This window comes from Cladophialophora immunda (genome assembly GCF_000835495.1).
Source record: "Cladophialophora immunda strain CBS 83496 unplaced genomic scaffold supercont1.5, whole genome shotgun sequence".
NCBI classification, from domain to species: Eukaryota; Fungi; Ascomycota; class Eurotiomycetes; order Chaetothyriales; family Herpotrichiellaceae; genus Cladophialophora; species Cladophialophora immunda.
The window spans coordinates 4,002,300-4,022,820 of NW_015622545.1; the positions used below are offsets into that span (position 1 = coordinate 4,002,300).

General features: G+C 53.0%; 7 protein-coding genes across 7 annotated transcripts; 2 read left to right on the forward strand and 5 right to left on the reverse strand.

Annotated features, from left to right (window-relative positions):
- Positions 1-1,354: 1,354 nt before the first annotated feature.
- Positions 1,355-2,175, reverse strand: PV07_09480 (uncharacterized protein; the record flags this gene model as incomplete). The annotated part of the gene is made up of 3 exons (XM_016396741.1): positions 1,355-1,654; positions 1,734-2,018; positions 2,074-2,175. The coding sequence occupies 3 exons, from the start codon at positions 2,173-2,175 to the stop codon at positions 1,355-1,357; spliced, it is 687 nt and encodes a 228-aa protein (XP_016246597.1).
- A 3,547-nt stretch (positions 2,176-5,722) lies between these two features.
- Positions 5,723-7,306, reverse strand: PV07_09481 (uncharacterized protein; the record flags this gene model as incomplete). Its single annotated transcript, XM_016396742.1, has 2 exons — positions 7,116-7,306; positions 5,723-7,060 (listed from the first exon to the last, which is right to left on the reverse strand). Exons 1-2 carry the CDS (start codon positions 7,296-7,298, stop codon positions 5,723-5,725), a joined length of 1,521 nt encoding a protein of 506 aa, XP_016246598.1. The 5' UTR covers positions 7,299-7,306.
- Positions 7,307-7,739: 433 nt separating this feature from the next.
- Positions 7,740-10,186, forward strand: PV07_09482 (uncharacterized protein). The gene is made up of 3 exons (XM_016396743.1): positions 7,740-8,192; positions 8,282-8,483; positions 8,534-10,186. Exons 1-3 carry the CDS (start codon positions 8,108-8,110, stop codon positions 9,657-9,659), a joined length of 1,413 nt encoding a protein of 470 aa, XP_016246599.1. The 5' UTR covers positions 7,740-8,107; the 3' UTR covers positions 9,660-10,186.
- PV07_09483 (40S ribosomal protein S26E) lies at positions 9,956-11,192 on the reverse strand. The gene is made up of 3 exons (XM_016396744.1): positions 11,035-11,192; positions 10,846-10,973; positions 9,956-10,754 (listed from the first exon to the last, which is right to left on the reverse strand). Exons 1-3 carry the CDS (start codon positions 11,055-11,057, stop codon positions 10,540-10,542), a joined length of 366 nt encoding a protein of 121 aa, XP_016246600.1. The 5' UTR covers positions 11,058-11,192; the 3' UTR covers positions 9,956-10,539.
- A 1,295-nt stretch (positions 11,193-12,487) lies between these two features.
- PV07_09484 (uncharacterized protein) lies at positions 12,488-14,648 on the forward strand. Its single transcript, XM_016396745.1, has 2 exons — positions 12,488-13,191; positions 13,255-14,648. Exons 1-2 carry the CDS (start codon positions 12,540-12,542, stop codon positions 14,094-14,096), a joined length of 1,494 nt encoding a protein of 497 aa, XP_016246601.1. The 5' UTR covers positions 12,488-12,539; the 3' UTR covers positions 14,097-14,648.
- On the reverse strand, positions 14,497-16,227 carry PV07_09485 (uncharacterized protein). The gene is made up of 2 exons (XM_016396746.1): positions 15,197-16,227; positions 14,497-15,061 (listed from the first exon to the last, which is right to left on the reverse strand). The coding sequence occupies exons 1-2, from the start codon at positions 16,053-16,055 to the stop codon at positions 14,886-14,888; spliced, it is 1,035 nt and encodes a 344-aa protein (XP_016246602.1). The 5' UTR covers positions 16,056-16,227; the 3' UTR covers positions 14,497-14,885.
- A 1,204-nt stretch (positions 16,228-17,431) lies between these two features.
- PV07_09486 (uncharacterized protein) lies at positions 17,432-20,491 on the reverse strand. Its single transcript, XM_016396747.1, has 4 exons — positions 20,146-20,491; positions 19,966-20,096; positions 18,005-19,916; positions 17,432-17,917 (listed from the first exon to the last, which is right to left on the reverse strand). Exons 1-4 carry the CDS (start codon positions 20,443-20,445, stop codon positions 17,816-17,818), a joined length of 2,445 nt encoding a protein of 814 aa, XP_016246603.1. The 5' UTR covers positions 20,446-20,491; the 3' UTR covers positions 17,432-17,815.
- Positions 20,492-20,521: the final 30 nt, after the last annotated feature.

The window sequence follows — 20,521 nt, forward strand, 5'->3', positions numbered from 1 at the left end:
TCGGTCACCGTTAGTCCCTTTGTATTCGTATTCGCCATAGTAGGTGATGCTGCCGCAGCTGCGCAGATGAGGTTGATACTCGTAGATGTGGTCGCTCCCAACGTACCACCCACAGACCATTCTGGATAGACATCTTCCCAGGAAACCGCTGCGTCGACAGACATATTGCAGAAGACTTGGTCGTTTGTAAGTAGAATTTTATCTGTGAGGTCTGGATCGCCGCAAGAGTTCGACGTCGTGAGACAGGATCTCAATGCGTCGTCGTAGGTGCAACTGGAGCAGGTGCAGAGGCGTATGGACAGCCGGGACTTCGAGGTTCCGCAGTGGCTGGTGATGGACATGAGAGCCTCGTTGAAGCATTGTTGCGCGCAGGAGGGAAGGTCGTCCCAACCGTCGAAGTGAGCGCATGCATAGCCCACAGCTATCAGAAGCAGCGTTAAGATGGTGGACTTTGCGAAGGCCATAACAGTACAAAGAAAGATAGCTGATCGATATGTTAGGAAGAGGGAACGAATGGTAAGTGATGGGGGAAGATTATGCACAAACAATGGACTGATGGCGACGGCCTCGATTTGGAAAACAACAAGAACTTATACACATAAAACTAGGTCGGATACCCGATGTCGGTGACGAGAAACACTGCCTGAGATTTAATCTGAAGATAGTGATACCGTCCGCTGCTGTGAATCCATGAGAATGTGTCATGCTCAAGTCGGTAGAACAAGCCCAAAAGGCCATTCGCTCGATCGTTAGGGGGCTGTTCATATTGACGACGTCGAAGGGATACTCGTCAGTTGTCTACAATGATAGTCACAGAATTTTTCAAGGTGTAGGCGGTGGCTCTCCGCCCGAGCAGCACCTAGTTTGATGGCAGAATACAACGAACTGGGAGACGGCGACTTCAGCTGGAGGGTTCTGGAAGCCTGGATGGCTGATGAGAACGAAATGCGTTGTCACTCAAACAATTTTGCACGATACCTTTGAGGAAGAAGCGTTGGACCAAGAAAAGCGAAGCAACCGCACAAAGGAAGGCACCGTGGTACCCATCGGAGATATCTTGTGGAACTTCACGAGACGTACAAAGTTATCTGTGTGACTTCGGTAGGCGGGAAGCATTCGGCCATAGCGAGCCGTTGATGGAGACTCCCGGATCTTGCAGCGGTGAGCCGTCACGGTGTTTTTGAACGTGCAACCCAAGTGCCAGCATTCAAGCAACAGTGTCGTTGCGCCTCTGTCCTAGTTGTCTTGCAAGACAAAGTCCGCTTCCAGCTGGTATCCAACATTCAGAGCACTTGATTATCCCAGGATGGGTTTCCGTATGCCGCACCCGAAAGAGAAAGTCGTTCTCGTCTCATCAGAATATCTTGCCAACAAGAATCCATGTCATTAAAAAGCCTGTCCCAAAGACACCGAAATCCCAGACGCAGGCACGAGGGGCGCCGTTGAAAGATTGCGCTGCGATGACGGTGGGAAAGGCAGACGCGGTCCAAGTGCCGTTCAACTTGCCGCTCGACGAGGCAGTGCTGGACAGTTCCACCACAACTGTCGAGGTGCTGGTAATCAAGCCTTGAAAGGTAGTTTGGGCAGAGTCGGAATCAGGGCATATGGTTGAGGTATTGGTTGGGTGGATTGTCGACGGGAAGATTGAGGACATCTGCAGAGGATTAGCTCTTCCGAACACGGGCTTGGGCTCTCAGTGTGGTAAAGCGACATGCCTGAGTTTGAGCGGGAACCGAGACTGTGGACGAAAGACTCTCGCCAGACGGTGTCCCCAACGTGGCCGTCGCTGCGCCCATGGCCGCCGTGTAATCAAAGCCGCTATCAACAGAAGTGTTGCAGAAGACGGTGTTTTTGAAGACCTCGACATCGTGATTGATGGGGTTGGAGTTGCAAGGTACGTTGGCTTGGAGGCAGAGGTCGAACTCTTTAGCGGCGACAGTGTTCCGGCAGAAGCAGTCAAGAGATACATGGGCGCAGGTCGCGAGAGAGTCGTTGACAGCCTTGGTGAAGCAACCTTGCTGCGAGCATAGTCAGTCTGGGTGAACGAACGGTTTCTTCTCGAGCTGAACTTACAGCGCAGTAAGGAAGCGCGGTCCATCTCTCGTAGGTCGCATTCACAAAGGGGGAGACGATCAAGGATAGAGAGCATAGCAGGATAGTCCGTAAAGACGCCATGATGGGTGACTGGGAGTGTGGTGTATGAAGAATTTGCAGGCAAAACAACAGTCAGATAATGGGAAAAGTCATCTAATTCCTCTGCTGAACCGCACCTTGATATAGTCGGCACTGTCACCGTCAATCACATGATTATCATTTTCCCTTCACTGGGTTAAGGAGTGATAGATTGGACATTCACATTTTTTGCCTTGATCAAACTGAACCTGGAGTCAAACAATAGTTGCAGTGATGGTCTCCGACCGCCTCCACTGGCAGATCAAGCCACTCGAAAGAGCAGGGTTTAACATACCACTGGCCAAGTAGATTCACGGTAAATAGGGTGCACTTTCGTCGATGTCGATATGTTTCAAAACATGTATTTGATAAAGGGTGCGGCATTGTCAAGGAGCGATTGTGAGCGGGCGAATGATGGAGTGAATGAAAGGTGTAGATAGGTGAGAGCAATGGAAAAGAACAGCCTTCCAGGTCTAATGCCATCGAGCTGCCTGGAGGCGCTGAGGAATCACCTTTTCAATCGAGTATCAGTGTTTTCAATCCTCATATTATTGTAGACCTTCCATTCAAATCGGGTTCTTTGACGAGACTGATACTTTTCTACAGCCTCTCCAGCCGTCAAGTAATCAACGACTTCTCCCACCATGCACATCTCTGGTTTGAGGTATCATCTTTGACCCGTGCAATCGTAGTCGAAATCGAGTTCATGCTGGCGTTCTGGCCCTGCATCGGGAACGGTGGGAGCCCCTTTCCATTCGGATTTCCCGTCATGATGAAGTTGGTCAGGTATGCTTGGAGGGTTTTGGCGACAGGTGCCACCATGTCCTGTGTCAGGTTGGTGGGTTGGCCATTGTAAAACGTGTATTGCACGTCATACCCATGGAAGCCCGGTGGAACGGCGAATTGATAGGCGTAAGTTTTGTTGCCGTAGGCTTTGTTGAGGAAATACGTGTTGCAGGTAAAGGACGACTCAGTGACGAACAGGATTGTTCGCTCGATGGGAGACTTATAAGGCTGGCTTCCATCGTAGATTGCTGGGTAGAGTGTTTTGACGATGTAGTCGACCGCTGGAGCAGGTGCCTCAGGATTGAGCGAGACGATCATGTTTTCCAGCTGGTCATCGGTTCGTACATTGGGTGGTGTGAAAGCAGGCCCTTCGCTGAGCATATGAGACACCATGATGCTCACGTTCTTTGCAAATTGTCCGGCATTGAGAAGGGTGCCAGGTAGCGCCGGCACAAACACCGCATCGACGGCTGGCCCATACGTGAATCCTCCATATGTGGATGCTCCCACTTGAAGAGCGTTGGCTTTGATCACGGCCTCAGAGGATACCTGCCTGGCTTCCTGGATTGTGCTGACATTAAGCAGCGACAGAAACGTCTGGGTGACGTTTTCTTGGACAAAATATGACGGTGTCGGAAGATAGCCAGGTGACTGTGGGATAGCTTGCTGAAAGGGGACTCCCTTCTGGCCTCCAAAGGCGGTGATCTGGTGGACGACCGAGCCTCCCCCAGCCGACTCGCCCATGACGGTGACACGGTTTGGGTCGCCACCGAACAAATGGATGTACTTCTGAACCCATTCTAGAGCCAGACGCTGATCATAAAGGCCGGCATTGGATACTCCTCCAGCGGCCTGCAAGGTTGGGCCAGCAAGCCAACCCATCGCTCCTAGTCGGTAGTTCATGGCCACAAAGATGATGCCCTCCCCTCCATTGGCCTGGCTAGCTTTGATGAGCCCACTCGGGTTACCAGATCCCTCTTTGGATCCCAACGTATACCCGCCACCGTAAATCCTAATACCGATAAGCAAAAGGTTTCGCGAGCATTCGGTCAACATACCAGACGACTACCGCGGCACCCGCATTTTGACGCCGCCTGATTCGACTCTTCGAACCGTCAAATACCTTCTTGGGCACGATCACATCCAAGAACAAGCAGTCTTCGGAGGTCCTTGGATCTGGCGGGGTAGGGTTGGCGTTTTGTAAGGCAATCTGAAGTTGCTCTTCGGCCTGAGTGAGGTTGAAAGACGACGCGTTCCCCGCTATGAGATATTGAACAAACTCGGCGGAGATTGGATACCATGCAGGAAGAGCTTGAGGGCATATTCTGCCCACGCTCCCGTTCTGCACGGCATTGTTTCGACCCGTTGGCGAAACAGGGGCAGCAAAGCGAAGGTCACCTATTGGAGGCTGGGCGTAACGTATGTTTGAGAAGTTGTACGTCTGTCCAGTTTGCTTTGGAGGAGTGTCAGTATGAGCGAGGTTCTGCTTTTCACCGTCTGAAGACATACGTTGAAACTGATCGCCTTGTGGATCTCGTAACCGAGATCAACCTGGGGAAGAGTAGCCTGTGTGCGGACAAGAGGGCACAGAAGCGTAATCGCCGCAAGCAAAGAAGTGGTGAAGGACAGCATCGTGCGACAGTCGAGGAGAAGGCTGCCTGTAGAGCACTCGAGAGAATTCCCAGCAGGAGATGCTCAATGGGGGAAACACCGACTATATGAAATACTTCTTTACCGCCACTGTCCTAGGGAAGCTTGGTTAGAACGGGCGACTGGGGTAATGGTCGACGCGGCTTTTGAACATGCATCAAATGATTGCTTGGACCAAAGTCGAGAGCATTTCGAGCTGCCAGATCAGGAAAAAGCTCCATCCTAAACACGGCAATCAACTCCACGGTCCGGATACGAGGTGATGACTTCAACCACAGAGATGGAAGCATTGCAGGGATGGAGGAGCATGATCTACCTCGGCAGCATATCTGGAGAGATGGGCCAATGCATTCGATCCATCAGCCCCTCTCTCGCGTCTTCCATTTGCCAGGAGAGGGCATCCCGAAGACAGCGACAGAGTAAGTTGGCTCGTCGACGTCAGTACGTCAAAAGCTGGATCAAAGCGGAGTATGAAACGTGTCCGTCCCCGGACGCAGCCCGGGCCTGAAAGGGTGGTTGGCTGCGAGGTTGAGCATCATGGTCTCCCATCAAACTAGAAATGCAACTAACGGAGCTGCTGCGACATCCTGTTTGGATGATGGGATCTGTCCCAGCAGGACTTTGTGGAGAAGCGTCGCCAAATACTGGAAATGAAATGCGGGGGGTGGAGGGGAATGGTCATGCAGTCTTCGGCAATGTCAAGGCAATGCTGGTCGGCCCATTTTCTGCCCGAGACACAAGATAGTTGGGCATTTGCCAACTCAATGGAGCCCCAGCAGTGGTGGACGGTGCAGACGGAGAGTGTAGACACTAGGAGTGGTGACGGTGGTGGCAGCAGGAGAAGCAGCTGAGCTAAACGCGGGCGAAGTCCCGATCAAAACCGGTTTGAGGCCTGCCAAGAGGACGAATCTCAATGGATCTTAATGATGAGCTAATAATACAAGAGGGGCAGCCAAACACCACCAGGGCAAGGCGCCAAAGGGAGGAGGCTGGCTATCAGACACCCACGGCAACCATGTCCTCCATACCACCCAGAAGATCTAGGAGGAGCACCGTATCCAGCGTATGCTCACCGCGATAATATCTGAACATCCACTTTGCGCGCATGGTTTGATCAGCAACATCGCTTCCTCCGCCAAACCTCGTCGGCGTTGGCCATGCCTTTGCTTTCGGGCACAAACACGACCACAAATACCGCCCAAAACACAGCCACGCCCACGAAAATCCACCATACATTGCTTTCAAGGATCTTGTTCAAGATAGGGAAGAACATGGCCACCAAGAACGTCGACAACCAGTTGGCTGCAAGTGCCCAGCTCGAGACTGCTCCCACCGCTTCTGGTCCGACAAGCTCACTTGCTAGTATGAATGGAATCGGTCCCAGCCCAATGCCGAAACTGGCCACGAATAGTCCAATGGCTGCGATCGTGAGGGCTTGAATGTGCTTCGCTAGTCCAGCGTACAGCATGCCTGATGCCGCCCCCATCCCAATAATCGAAATAAGAAGACAAGGTTTTCGTCCAATTTTGTCAGGTAAGGGCGCGGCCAGCAATGTGACGACCACATTTGCCCCCGAGACGATGACGGTGACAAGACCAGCGTGCTTGGGCATGATCTTACCCAGAATGGCGACACTGTACATGACAACGCTGTTGATTCCGCAGAGCTGTTGAGCCATCATGGTGCCCGTCACGGCAATCAATGGCCGTCGGTACTTGGGCATTTTGACCACGTCGATGATGGATCGGCCGGCATCTTTGCGTGGGCGCGGGCCTCGTGGGGATGCAAGGAGGCTTTCCTCCTCCGCCTCTCCCGACATATCCCAACCCTCCATCTCCTCCCGAATATCGGCAGCTTTTCCCCTCAAGCGTTGCAGGATACCCCGTGCCATCCGCGGTCGATTGTTTGCCGCGAGCCATTTGGGGGTTTCTGGCGTGAGCATGAGGCCGAAGAACATGAGCCCGGCAATGAAGCCGCCGGTGGCCAGCACCCAGCGCCATTTGTTGGATTTGGACAAGAAAAAGCCCAGCAGTTGTGCCACCACGATGCCCGAATTGATCTGGACTTGGGTAAAGGCCCCAAAGAAACCACGCCGCTTGGGGGGCGCTACTTCGGAAACATAGATGGGAGAGACGACGGTGGCTGCACCGGCCCCCAGTCCAGAGAGAGCCCTGCCCAAAGCCATCAGCCATATTTTACCCGCAAGTGCTTCGGCAATAGGTCCGCCCGCCAGGAAAAAGGTCGCCCATTTCAAGGCAAACAGACGACCAAATCTTGTGGCGACAGAACCGCTGACAATGGCCCCGAAAAGCCCTCCAATGGTAAACATGGACTGAACCATTCCCCATTGGAAAGGGTTCATTGGAATGCACTGAGGAAGTCCGAGGGCGACATATCCGGGGAGCTGGTCGACTTGGCAAGTGATGACTTTTTGAGGGGCATTGAGTTCTCCCTGCAGTCTGTCAGTCATGTCCCCCCATCATATCTTGAGGCCCAACAGCACTTACCAAGTGGTAGCCAAAGAGCAGAGGACCAAGAGTGACCACATAGACGGTATAGATGAGGAAGAAAGTGGAGCCTCTCGGCTTTGAACCGGCCATCAGGCCCTTGGGGGGCAGAGTTGGAGAGAGCTCGGCCTGTTTGTGGGCCCCGTAACCACTGCTGGCTCTGGTCAGTACAGCTCGACCCATGTTGAAGGAGACAGTTGGTGATGGAGGACTCGACCTGAGACGCTCCAAGAAGACCACGCACCCTTATAATATGGCCCCTAGAGACAATAACGCGGGATGCGATATGGGATGCGATAGGGACGCGATACTGGACCCAATGATGTCGATGGTGTCGTAATGATGCAGATAGACTGCGCGCAGGCAGACGGATTGTTTGGATTCCCCATGGTTGATTGAGCAGGAAGCGGCGCCCTCCGATGGAAGTATAGAAGGAGAGGACGAGGCGATTGGACGCAGGCAAAAGGAAGTTGCTGCTGGCTGCTCTAGCGCAGGCACGCGAACTGGGGAAAAGTGCAGCCGTGCCGTGGCCTCGTCGCCTCTCATTGGCCAGTGACCCAGTGCCAAGTCGTACATGAGGTCGACGGGCCTCGTACCGACAACACCCCATGGCAAGGCTTTCGTCTTCAACCCTCGCTTCCATCGCCCTTCATGTCGATCATTTCGCCTCCATGGGACTTTGGTGCTTTCCCGTCTTAATGTGCATCTGACTATCCACCGTTTTCTTTCAAATTCCCATCCAGGGTCCTGCTTCCAGCAGGGTCGACCTGTGTTCTGTCTTCAAGACGCTCCGTTTGCCCCTCGGCTTTGGCCACACGATCGGCGGCATCGGGCGGACGCTGCCTAACCATCCCTTGTGGGAGACAACCTCGCCGAGGTCATCGTGAAGGAGATGAACGCTGTGTCCCCGATGATGTCCCCAATGTCGTGCTAGGCGGGACGTTTGTTCAAGGCGCAGAAAACTCGAGATCCTGTTGGGGGAACTCGACAGAATGTCCATCCCTGGCATGTCGCGCCCAGGCACAAGTCTGAATATCGCCCAACAACTCCGCAAGTCTACTCAATTGGCTTTAGAAGGTATGCATGGTTTCTGAGGTTCTTCCCTTGGGCACCTATCCACCATTGGCCAGCACCACACATGGAAAGAAGCTGACGTAAAAGGCTAGATTCTGGCCGGGGTCTCGACAAAAAACAATCGGGCAACAACTACACAGCAAAGGTAAAAATTGGCCACAAGTACAACATTATCGGTTTCATTAGCAGCGGCACATATGGTCGAGTATACAAGGCTGTGGAGAAGAACCCCAAAGGTGATCCCACCAGTCCTGTAGGAGCATCTCCGCCGAAGGAATTATATGCTATCAAAAAGTACAGTCGTATACTCCATTTTCACCTGGATCTGTGCTGACCGCCCACAGATTCAAACCTGAAAAAGAAGGAGACAATGTGCAGTATACGGGGTTGTCTCAATCCGCCATTCGCGAGATGTCATTGTGCACCGAGTTGTCCCACCCAAACCTGGTTCACCTGGCCGAGATCATCTTAGAGGATAAGTGTGTCTTTATGGTCTTTGAATATTGCGAGCATGACCTGCTCCAAATCATCCACCACCACACTCAGCCGACCCGGCGGCCGATCCCTGCCACCATGATCAAGTCGATCCTGTTTCAACTTCTCAACGGCTTGTATTATCTTCACCAGAACTGGGTGATCCACCGCGACTTGAAGCCGGCCAACATCATGGTCACCAGCTCTGGACATGTGCGCATCGGAGATTTGGGACTTGCCCGACTCTTCCATAAGCCCCTGTCATCACTGTACTCGGGGGATAAGGTCGTGGTTACTATCTGGTACCGTAGCCCCGACCTCCTGCTGGGTGCACGTCATTACACGCCATCTATCGACTTATGGGCTGTTGGCTGCATCTTCGCCGAACTTCTCAGTCTCAGGCCAATTTTTAAGGGAGAAGAAACAAAGATGGATAGCAAGAAGACGGTGCCGTTTCAGAGAAATCAGATGGGCAAGATTGTGGAAATCTTGGGGATGCCGCGACGAGAAAACTGGAAGGGATTGGTGGACATGCCGGAATACCCTCAATTGCAGTCACTGATCGTTTCCCGTGGTGGTATGCCAGGAAGTCTTTATCCAAACCCTGCTACATCTCTCAGTCGTGGATCTGGCGGTAACAATGGGAGCGGTCTGGAGGCGTGGTATAACAATTGCATCCGGCATGCCAGCTACGCCCCGGAAAAGTCTCCCGGGCAACGCGGGTTCCAGCTGTTGTCAGAACTGTTCGAGTACGATCCCGACCTACGATTAACGGCGGAGCAGGCTCTCCATCACGAATACTTTAGAAACACTGACGACGGGCCGAACAAGGGCAAGATCTGGGTCAGCAACAACTGCTTCGAAGGACTGAACGAAGTATATCCGCACAGGAGAGTGAGCACCGAAACGAACGATATTGGGACAGGCAGCTTGCCAGGGACGAAAAGAGGGGGATTGCCAGATGACTCGCTTCTCCCGACGTCAAAGAGGAGATAGCGACTCCACGAACTCAGGAAGAATACACGATCGTCGATAACCCTCAATCAGCATGTTAGCCACCAACCAAGATCTATTCCCGGCTGGGAGAGTACCCGCTCGAGACGCGCCGATACACCACATCCCTCCAGCAGTCGGCCACCGCGGTGGAAAGCGTTTCAGCTGGCATTGGAGCGCGAATTGGCAATATTGGCCAACGAAGAATTGCAGGGGGGATGAAGTGTTCCTCGGCTTGCGGCGACAAGAAGACTTGGACATTCTACGATGAGTGGAGATGAGATATCATGCACCATTTGTGGCTGACTCGGAAGTCGTGGGAAGGATGGACGACTCAGTTGTGTACCTCAGAACCAAGAGTCACGTTGGCTGCATATTGGCCAAGGGAGGAGGGACGGGACAGACTGCGTCTCAGATCGATTGCTAGCATTTAGCATTTTGTTCAGGTTCAGCATAGGGCCAGCCAAGGGTATTTTTTTGTTGCGAAAGAAAATGCTTTTTGGGGGGATTGACCAGAGCTCATTTATGCTTTTCTTTTCCATTGGTCTGTTCTTTGGGTTTGTCATTCCGCCATTTTCGTGGCTCCGAGCACCTGTCTACCAGTGGAGATATTTCCCATTGATACTAGCCGTAGCCGTTTGCCATTGCCATTGTCATCATAGGGAGAAGAGCCACGAAACGTATGCACATGGCAATCTCCTCGCGCTCGAAATTTTCGCAAGGCAACCTCTCGAATCTCGTCTCGAAGTATTTTCGTGATGCATGGTTCTTTTCCCCTCGGCCCTCACGAGAAGACCACCCCGTTGAATCAAGCGTCCCCCGTTTCTCCCCCCAGATTCATCCCACACAGCGCGCATTAACAGTTCCGCAGGAAAGAATCCCCTTAAGCCTGCGCGGTCTTAGCGGCCTGCTGGGGGTTGACCTTCTTGCCGTCCTTGTTGTAGCGGACTCGCGGGGGCGGGGCGCGGTTTCGGCGGCCTTCGCGCGACCGGACGCGCACGATCTTGCCGTGGATGGCGCACGACACGCAGTACTGGAGCTTCAAGTACATCTTGGGGACGGCGTAGTCGGCGAAGACGGACGCATCGGAGATATCACCTGTTTCAATCCACACCGGGCGTCCACGTCAGTCCACAGGCACTTTTAATTCCCACGCCTTCTTGTGGTTTCCTTCGATAGAAATACGTACGGATTGCTGCCGACTCGACCATGTTGCGGATCGTGAATCTCTTGATGGCTTTATCTTTGGGAACGCAGCGGGAGCAGTTGGAACACCGCACGGGCTTGACTCGGCCTCTCCCCTTCTTGTTGCGGCCACTGGTGTTCGTTTGTCAGAGAGACGATACTAGATCGCAGGCACACGGAAGGATGGGCATACTTGGAAGCTCGTTTCTTGACCATTTTGGCGTCTGAATGGGTGAGGGGGTGTAGGAGGTGTGCTCAGGACCCTCAGAATGTTGTGAGGGCGATGGCGGAGACGGTGGTGGTGAAATCGATATGAAAGTTGCAGAGGAGCTGGGCGCTGGCAATTGCGAATAATCCCAAAAAGTGCATTTTTCGAGGTGCGGTGGGTGGGTGCCAAGTATCACACCCGCAGCTAGTCCTAAGATGGAAAGTGTGGCGGTGCATCTGGTGGCCTTGGCGAAAGGTCAAGCCTCATTTCGGTCTTGAACTACTTTCATCAAGTGGCCTGCTATTCATATTCACCATGCGATTTACACTCTCGGCTACAAGGAGGTCTTTTGGGCCCCAAAAGCACGCCCCGCATGCCTTATGAGGACGGAACCACTGTTGGTATTGTATCAGGAACACCATGTCCACATAGTGAGACTATACCCAAGCACGGTGGAGTGATTCGACCTTATCTCTCCTCTCTGGCTCAATCCTGGTCTCGATGTGAAACCAGAGGGCCAAACCAGAGTAACATCATCTTGCTTACCATCGAAGCAGTATCGGAGCCGGATGCTCCATGTCGGATTGAAATACAGAGCGATACCACCGAATATATGCCTGAGAAATTCACTCGCTCAAGCTTGAGGTTCCCCGATTTCAATGTCTGTTGACGTCCCTCCAAGAGATGTTCTTACTTCTTTCTCCTTTTAAACCCATTCCCCAGATCGACTAATGCTTTGGAATACATACGTAACTAGTTCCCAAAGGGGTCAGCGAGCCCTAAGCAATCTAGATATCAATCAAAGACAGCCTGGAAGAGAGCCAGTGTAAGTCTCATACCTCCTCGAACCTGCAAAGTCACCATTTTCGAAGTTGCTGTTTGTCGTAAACGAATAGAATCGTCAAAATAGCATCGGCAGGGTCGCCGTTGGGTTCGTCCACACTCATTTACAGGCTGGGCTGCTACGCATCAAGTTTAAACCCCAGGCCGGCGGCGGATAGTTATTAACCACCTGAGAGCTCTCGCCTCCCCTGAACGATGGAGTTGCCATCATAAATTATCACCTGGATCCATATTAGGTTCAGCGCGAGGCATTCTCACCTTTGTTTTCGGCGATGGCATTCCATGCGAATCAATCATGGCAAAAGTTGTCTGAGGTGCAAGTATTTCTCACCCCCAAGAACGCCACAACTTGGTTCCATGGCCGATTAACAGAGTACAATGGCACGTGAATCGTCACATTGAGCTATACTCCATTTGCATGGAAGGACGATTGGACCCAGACCAGCAAGTGTACAACTCCAGTACGGCGAGGCTGAGTTCCTTTTCTTGTTCAGGTAGATGTTCCAGGCTGAGCTAGTCCGCATCAGGCAAGGCGAACTTACCGCGCAACTTTCCCTGTGGTCGTGATTTTAGCTATTTGTCGACCTCGTATGGTAATTCTTTAAGCAGCTGTTACGGCGCTGCTCCCCCAGCAGAGACGGTGTTCGATGACAATGTCGCTGTCAATATGCACAGAATGCCTTTCGCGGCTGAGGCTCTCGTCGAACATGCCCAAAGGTCTTGCTGTCACCGCATCAACATGGACACAGACAACTTCCTTTCACAGCTCTGCAGCGCAGTATAAATCCCCCTTACTTAAAAAGAAAGTCTCCCAATCCGGTACCTCAGCACCCAGAGCTCGCCAATCCCAATCCGCGCGTCTGAAGAAGAAGGGTCGCGAACGTCCCAAGCTACCTCCGATCGGCGAACGCCGAGCCCAACGCCGCCGCATTGTTCTCTCAAACACCAATGCCTTACCCGTATCGGACATGGAGACATGGAGCAAGGAGAATGTGATCGACGAGAAGACTGTTGGACAGATGATGGCACTTGATGGTGGGCTGTTGGACCAATTGAGAGATTCGGGGGCCTTTAAGACGACCCAGAACTGGAGTCTATTTCGCAGGCCGGCGATTTTGATACGAGAGGAAACTCTTCGGATTGCGAAGGAAATGGATGATATAAAGCAGGAGGGTGAGAAGAAAAAGGTCGTGAAGCATTTAGTCATTGGCGAGAAGGCCAGTGGGAAAAGTGTTCTGATGTTGCAAGCCATGAGCATGGCGTACATGGATCATTGGATTGTCGTGAATGTCCCAGAAGGTAGGAGCATCCATACGTTCGTGCAGGCCCAAGGGCGAGATTACTGACATTTGACTCCTGCAGCGCAAGATTTTGTCAACAACACGTCTTCATACGCCCCTCTTCGACACGCGGAAGACGAGTCTCAACACATGTACATCCAACCACAGCTAACCCAACTCCTGCTCACCCGCATTGCCACTTCCAACGACTCCGTCTTGAAGTCCTTGAGACTGAACCACGCACATCCCAAACCACTCTCTCTCAAGAACAACTCCACACTACTAGATCTCGCTCAGAAAGGCGCAGGCGACCATCACCTCTCGTGGCAAGCATGGCAAGCCTTCTACAAAGAGCTTACGGAACCAGGACAGAACCCTCGTCCACCAGTCCTGTTTGCCGCCGATGGCGTGGACCACTGGATGGGTCCCACGGCATACCGCGACAGCGAGCATAAAATCCTCCATTCGCATCAATTCGCGTTGGTGAAGCAATTCATCAACCTCCTGTTCACAGGCAACACGTCGAAAACCTCGCCATTCATCAACGGTGGCATGGTCCTCTTCAGCACCTCGGGCTCAAATACTCCCGCTTACCCGACTTTCGACCTCATCCTCTCTCAGATGCGGGCTCGCCAGCTACACTCGATCTCTCCCACACACCCAGATTTTCCCTTGCCGAAGCCCTACAGCAAACCCGACCCGCGAGTCCTCGCTCTTTCTGCACCGGCCACTCGCGGAGATCTGAATCTGATGGAGTTGAAAGGCTTGAATAAACTAGAGTCGAGAGGCTACTTGGAATATTTCGCAAAGAGTGGGCTTTTGCATAGACGCATTACAGATGGCCTGGTGAGTGAGATGAGGGGTTTGAGTGGAGGCGGAGTCGTGGGTGAGCTGGCGAAACTGAGTAGACGCGTGATTGCTTGAAAGCGGAGAGCATGACAGGTGGCAGGCAGTGGACTGGGGTTATACAACACAACGGAAAGAGATCAGAAAGGATCGGAAGTCTAGGAGCATGTCGACTGTGGATGGGATGCTGCTGTGCACCAAAGGGCTGCTGGAAAGGACACCATCCCTGACCTCAATTGGCCTCTTTCCTCAGACGGAATGTTGGGAGCAGAGTGATCTGGTATAGCTGGCTCATTCACGCAGGGGGATAGGGTGTAGACTGAGCCACGTCTTGTGTGATATCAAGGAGAACGGTGTACGATACAGACAGATACTGTTGAAGAGCGCAAGCCTCCACATGCACATATCCAGAGGACTCGAAATGTTTCATCGCAATCATCAACGGAGGAGCTCGAGATACCGGGATGTCAGTGTCAGACTGGGATCAAAGTTCTGGTAGAGCCTCCGTAGCAGTAAAGAGAAGGAGTGGTGGACTCAAGGAGCCATTCGCAGCAGTCACTTGCAGTATCTGGAGCTGCGTCCAGCAGGTACATGTGTAGGTAAACACGGAGCATCTGATGAACTCTGTACCAGGAGATGCGCAAACTCCTTCCTTCTCGCCTGTCCTCTCCTCTTCTCAAGCCAGGAATATCATCACATCAGCCTTGCTTTCCTCCCCGACCTCCGGGCGACTCGGCCGTCCACGTTTCGTTTTCTCTTCCCTGCCCTCTCCCCCTCCCATCCCTTTCGTATGTCCTGCTTCTTCGCCTCACATCCCTCCTCTTCTACCTACGCCTCCTTCTCCGTATTTGCTGTGTGATCATTGGCCTAGAAGATCGCGAGAGCGTTCGGTGGGCTTCCGACTCCGCCGGGCACGTTCAGGGGCACGCTGGTCAAGAGGAACTCGTAGCGGCCGACTTTCTTGCAATGTTCGCCGAGGGCCTTGAGGTCCCAGAGCTCGCCGATGTTGAGGCCGAAGAGGGAGAGGAAGTACTGGTGGAGAACTGTAGAAAAGCCGTCGGGTTAGCGAAGAGGAGCTAATGGGGAAGGGAGGCAAGAATGCGGCGGTGGTGAAGATGGCAAATATTAAGACAGAACTACCCTGTCCTGCCTCAGCACCGGGGATTTTGAAAACTCACCAAGCTCTGCAATCGTGCCTGGCCGGCCGCCGTCCTCCTCGATCGAGGGAGGAAGCACCTCAAACGCGATCGCGTCTCCCGCAACGGCCGCGAAGTGGTGATTCCACACCCACTTGGCCGTCTCCTTGCACCCTTTGACGCCCACGGCCTTGTGCGTGCCCAGCATGCGTTCTTGCTCTTCGGCACCGGCTGCTCCAAGGTCCTCGGTGAATCCGGAGCGGACGATCAGGATGTCGCCGTGCTTGAACTTCGTGCCCTGGTGCGCGGCCACGGCCTCGAGATCCTGCACCGAGATGGCGTGCGAGTCAAAGCAGTCGTACTTGATGCCCTTGGCTTCGGCGTAGGCGCGGTAGTCGAGGAGGACACCCCGTCCCACCAGCCCGCCACGGTCGTGCCAGTGATTTAACGTGGGGAGGGTCTTGTCCAGGTCGACGTTGCCGAAGGTCTGGATCAGCTGCTCGCGGGCCGGTTTGGCGCCATTGTAGCCGCAGCCGCTGGGTTGATGGCTGTAGTGTACCAAGCTGTCCCACTGGGAGGAGCACTGCGTGTTGAACTCGACCTCGTCGTCGAAGCCGTGGAGGTCAAAGGGCCCTTCCTTGAAGGAGAAGACCTTGTGTTCCAAGCCTTTTCTTTGGAAGCCCGGCTTGTTGATGGCGCCGATGGGCCAGTTGAGGGAGACGGAGACGCCGTCGCGCGCTTCCTTGAAGGCCTCTTGGACGACCGTCGGGGTCAGGAGGTTTATGCAGCCAAGGTGGTCCTTCTTGCCATCCTTGTCGAAGATTCCCCAGGCACAGCCCTGCGGCATGCCCTCGACTTTGGGAAGCGAGTCGAAGTCCGGGAGGTTAGAATAGTCTGCCATTTTTTATTTGAGGGAGAGCAAGAATGGGTTCAGTGGACAACGAAGCTGAGGAGTGTTAGGACGAGTGGGAAACAAAAGGTCACACGGAAGGACTACTCGATTGGGGACCTTTGCACCTCTTTATACGAAGGGGTTATCCGGAAAGAGGTTTCCAGCGATCAACGAACCTCTCTTACCTCAGACCAGGTCCTTACACGCGACCTACTCGTGTCAGTCTCGTCGAGCAAAGATCCCCCAGCAACCTCTTCGCCCGAACGAGGGGCAGAGGTGGCATGCTCCAAAACCCAGTTGGAGGTGCCCGGCGATGGAGACCCCTCAAAAGCCTCGGGTAAAATACGTGACGAGCGAAAGTCGCTTGGGCGAGGATTCCACGTGGGGACGGTGGGCATGTCGTTGCAGCATCGTGTCCAATGGCCAGAGACGAACATGTTCGCCCAGACCATGCTCCGCAGAGGGGGAACGGTGGACAATCACAGTTGGCGTGGCACGTTCCGAGGGAGAATGAAAGCCGTCAATCGGGATCCTGGTACAAAGAAACCTTTAGAACAGGTCCAGCTCGAGGCGGGGGACTCGTGGAGCTATACCGAAAGAGTACTGCGCAGAGGCAGAGCGGATGCGCGTGAGCAGGAAGGAGAATGGTCTGTCTCTATACGCGGAGGTCGAGTGGGTGAGACTGGGGGAAGGGGAGGAAACCCTATTATTTTACCCACGGCTGTGGATCGACGACCGAGGTTGGTTGCCTCCTGGGGGCGAGGGGAGATTGGACGAGTGAGAAGCCACATACCAGACACACACTCACGCACCCTGAGAAAGAGAGGCACTGTTTGCTGACACGAGATATTACTGTACTATGTAGGTAGAGGTTGGTCGTAAAGGGGGTGCTGATGGATGGTAAGGCGCGCAAGGCTGACGAGGCTCTCGTGCCAGGGGGTTATATGGGGGCCGTCTACATACTCAGCGCCATAAACACAAGAATAAATTCCCATCCCCATCTTGGACACAGACCATCTATCCATACCCATCAATATAAACGAGCGGGTGATGTGAGCCCAAGACTAAAGAGGACATAAGTCCATCTCGACTGGATTGTAAACCCCTCAGCCTTGTCTCCAGCGTAAGACCCCGATGGTGCCTCTCAACCTCTCAACCTACCACGTCGGAGTCCATGCTGAGATCGCTCCACAGGTCGTACACAGTACCTTCTCGTTCAAGGTGCAAAATAAAGCATCCAGATCCGTAGGGTCAACCGTGGCAGTGCCTATTGTCGCGCATCTCGGATTCGGCGGTCTTTGGTAAGTACGAGGGCAAGCAGTCGGCACAAGGGATCTCGAGGCCTCCTTAGAGGAGGAATCTAGGACAGAAAGATTGAAACTGTGATTGCTGCTTGTTTCTGTCTTTTTTTGGGGAACCTTTCTTTCGATGCCGAGTTGCTAATCCCCACGGACAACATCGAACTCCAATCACACACTCATAACTATCTTGAAAACTGAGGATTGAAACATATACTACGCCAGAGTGTATCTTCTCCAAAGATCCAGAAGCATAATTCGATTTCTTCATGCAATGCAGGAGCAATCAATATCACAGAAATCAGCAAGGGCCAGATCCATGTGTCCCGTTGTAACCCGAGCCGAACACAACAACCTGACACGTTTTCTGGCAATACGCGGAAATGGGGCTGATCAGACAGAAGTCGCCGACCCGAAAAGAGAGGAAGGCAATCTTTGCACCGTCCTGTCCATATCATGGACCCCTGCCTCTCAATCATCGTCACCATCACCCATGTCCTCGTCGTTGTCTTCGTCGCTGTCCCCGGCTTCAATCCACACCAGCCGGGTTCCGTTATTCGCAATTTGCCAGACCTAGAATCCATGAGTCAGTACACTGCTCACCCTCGAGAGCAGAATCAAAAAAGTCATGAACATGAGAGGCGGATCGAGGTCACTTACGTCCAACAATTCGTACTCCTCGAGAGTCCGGACGAATTGGTCACTTGTAAACCCTTTCGCTGTCACCAGCTCTCTGACTCTCCCGAGACTCAGCTCTCCCCTGGCACCCCGACCCACACTCGCCGCTCCCGATTCTCTGATGCCGCGAATCAGGTCGTATATCTTGGAGCTCACGGTCTGATCGCCGTGGGCGCGCTGATCATGGTACAAACTGGCCTTGGATACTTCAATCAGGCGCAGTGCTTCATCAACATCTTCATTCACCACTTCGTTGCTGAACCGCAGACGCGCGAGCGCCTGCGACAAGCGCAAGACACCGAGCAAAGTACGTGGCGAAGTGTGTGTGAACTGCTTCTTCGATCCCTCATCACGCTTTTGCTGTTGGCGCATCCGAACATACGCGCCGACCATATAATCACTCACGGATTTCGGCACATTGGGTCTGAATGTACGCGCTTGGGCGATATACTGTCGGACTTCGTGAGGCGAGAAAACCACGCCTTCCCCTTCGGGTTCCGGATGCCGATTATGCATGTGCACGTGGCAGACATGCTGGGCGAGTTCTTCGTCGGCTTCCCGGGAGGGCGTGTCCAGAATCAGGAAAAGAATGTCAAATCGTGAAAGAAGGGCAGCGGGGAGGTTGATGTTGTCAACAGGGGAGATCCGAGGGTTGTATCGGCCATAGAGGGGGTTGGCTGCTGCAAGAATCGACGTTCGTGCGTTCAAAGTGGTAGTGATGCCGGCTTTGCTGATTGAGATGGTCTGCTGTTCCATGACTTCGTGGATGGCGGTCCTGTCTCCATCGTCCATCTTGTCGAATTCGTCGATACAGCAGATACCGTTGTCTGCCAGAACGAGGGCACCACCTTCAAGAACCATCTCGTCGGTGACAGGGTCGCGCATCACAGCTGCCGTTAAACCGACACCACTGGATCCACGGCCGGTCGTGTATACGCCTCGCGGTGCAACTTTGGTGATATATTTGAGTAATTGCGACTTAGCAACACCAGGGTCACCCATCAAGCAGACATTAATATCTCCACGGATGCGCATTCCATCACCCATCTCTTTGGTCACGCCGCCAATGAGTAGAAGGAGGAGTGCCTTCTTGACATCGAGATGACCGTAGATTTCGGGCGCTATGGAACGAGCCAGGTATTCGTACATGTGTCCAGATGCCTTGAAGGACTCGATCTTGCGGATGATACGTGGATCCGTTTTCAAGTCTTGGTAAGCCTTTTTGTGTTGTGTGATATGTTGTGCTTCGAGATAGGTATCCGTCAAAAGACCAGCCCGGATAGCTCTGAATCCGGTGTACGGAGTGGGCAGGAAAATGCCGTCAATGTCGACAACATCGCCAGGATTTAGCTGTCGCGCCAGACTGCCATTGCAGTGAATGGTTAGCGTCCTTGGAATGTGACCGACAGGAACTTGGTCAGCCATCTCCTGGATTTTGACTTCCTGAAATGGTAAGAACTTTGAGGCCCGCGTCGATGGGAATAGTTGACCCTTGGAGTCGTTCTGCTTGCATTCTTCTGATGGACACATCTGCAACGGTGTGAATTGCTTAGCAGATACCGGCTGAAAAATTTCTGAACCGCAGCGATCGCAGGTGTATGCTTGAATTCGTATGCTGGGCTTGACGTCCGATACTCTCGTCGTGATGCCTCGCACGGTGATCAAGTGACCTAGATGTTCTCCTCGTACTTGTCGCACCGCAAGAGTCTTCTTGCTGACATCGGCACCTGTGGGCGTCACGGGTTTGAAGTTCAGCGTATACCTCCTGGTCAGTTCTGGCGGAAATGTCGACACCGGAATGGCAGCTTCCGCATCTGCTTCGGCGACAGAGGCCACAGTTTCGTTTCGTTTAGCTCGCTGCGCCATGATGATATCCAGGACATCGTCCTTAAATCTAATCGCGTATTAGACCATGAACTCGTAGAAGCGATGCAACTGCATACGATATCTCCTTGCTTGCTTTTGGCATTATCTTGTCCACCGCATCCGAAAATAGATCGACGTAGTGCTTGGTATTGTTTGTAACGGATTCAACAAGTCTCAAGTTCATATCGTCTCCCAAAGACTCTTCAAACTGTGTGCCTGTCAGCTGCAGGCTGTCACCAATTCATTCTGACACGCACCTCTTTCAGATCGTCCAGCTCTACCACAATATTTTGTCGCTCTCGATCTGCAACCTCTTGAAGCATTTCCATGTACTTCCTTTTCGGTCGCCTCCGGGATCTGCTGTGGTCTTCATCGGCAACATCATCCATAAAATCATACTCGTCGCTAGTGTGATCGCCATCGAGGTGCAGGTCGCTGATAGCTTCGGCAGCTGAATCAGAGGATGTTTTCGAGGTTTCGAACTTCTCTAGGAAGGTCTGGAAGGCCTCTAGCTGCTTCTCGTAGTCAGCGAGCGCTTTATGTTGTAGGAGCGCCATGTTGGTGTGCGATGCTAAAAGAATTGGGAAGATGCCAGTGTTGCGGCGAGTTGAGCAATTGAACAGTCTACAAGGG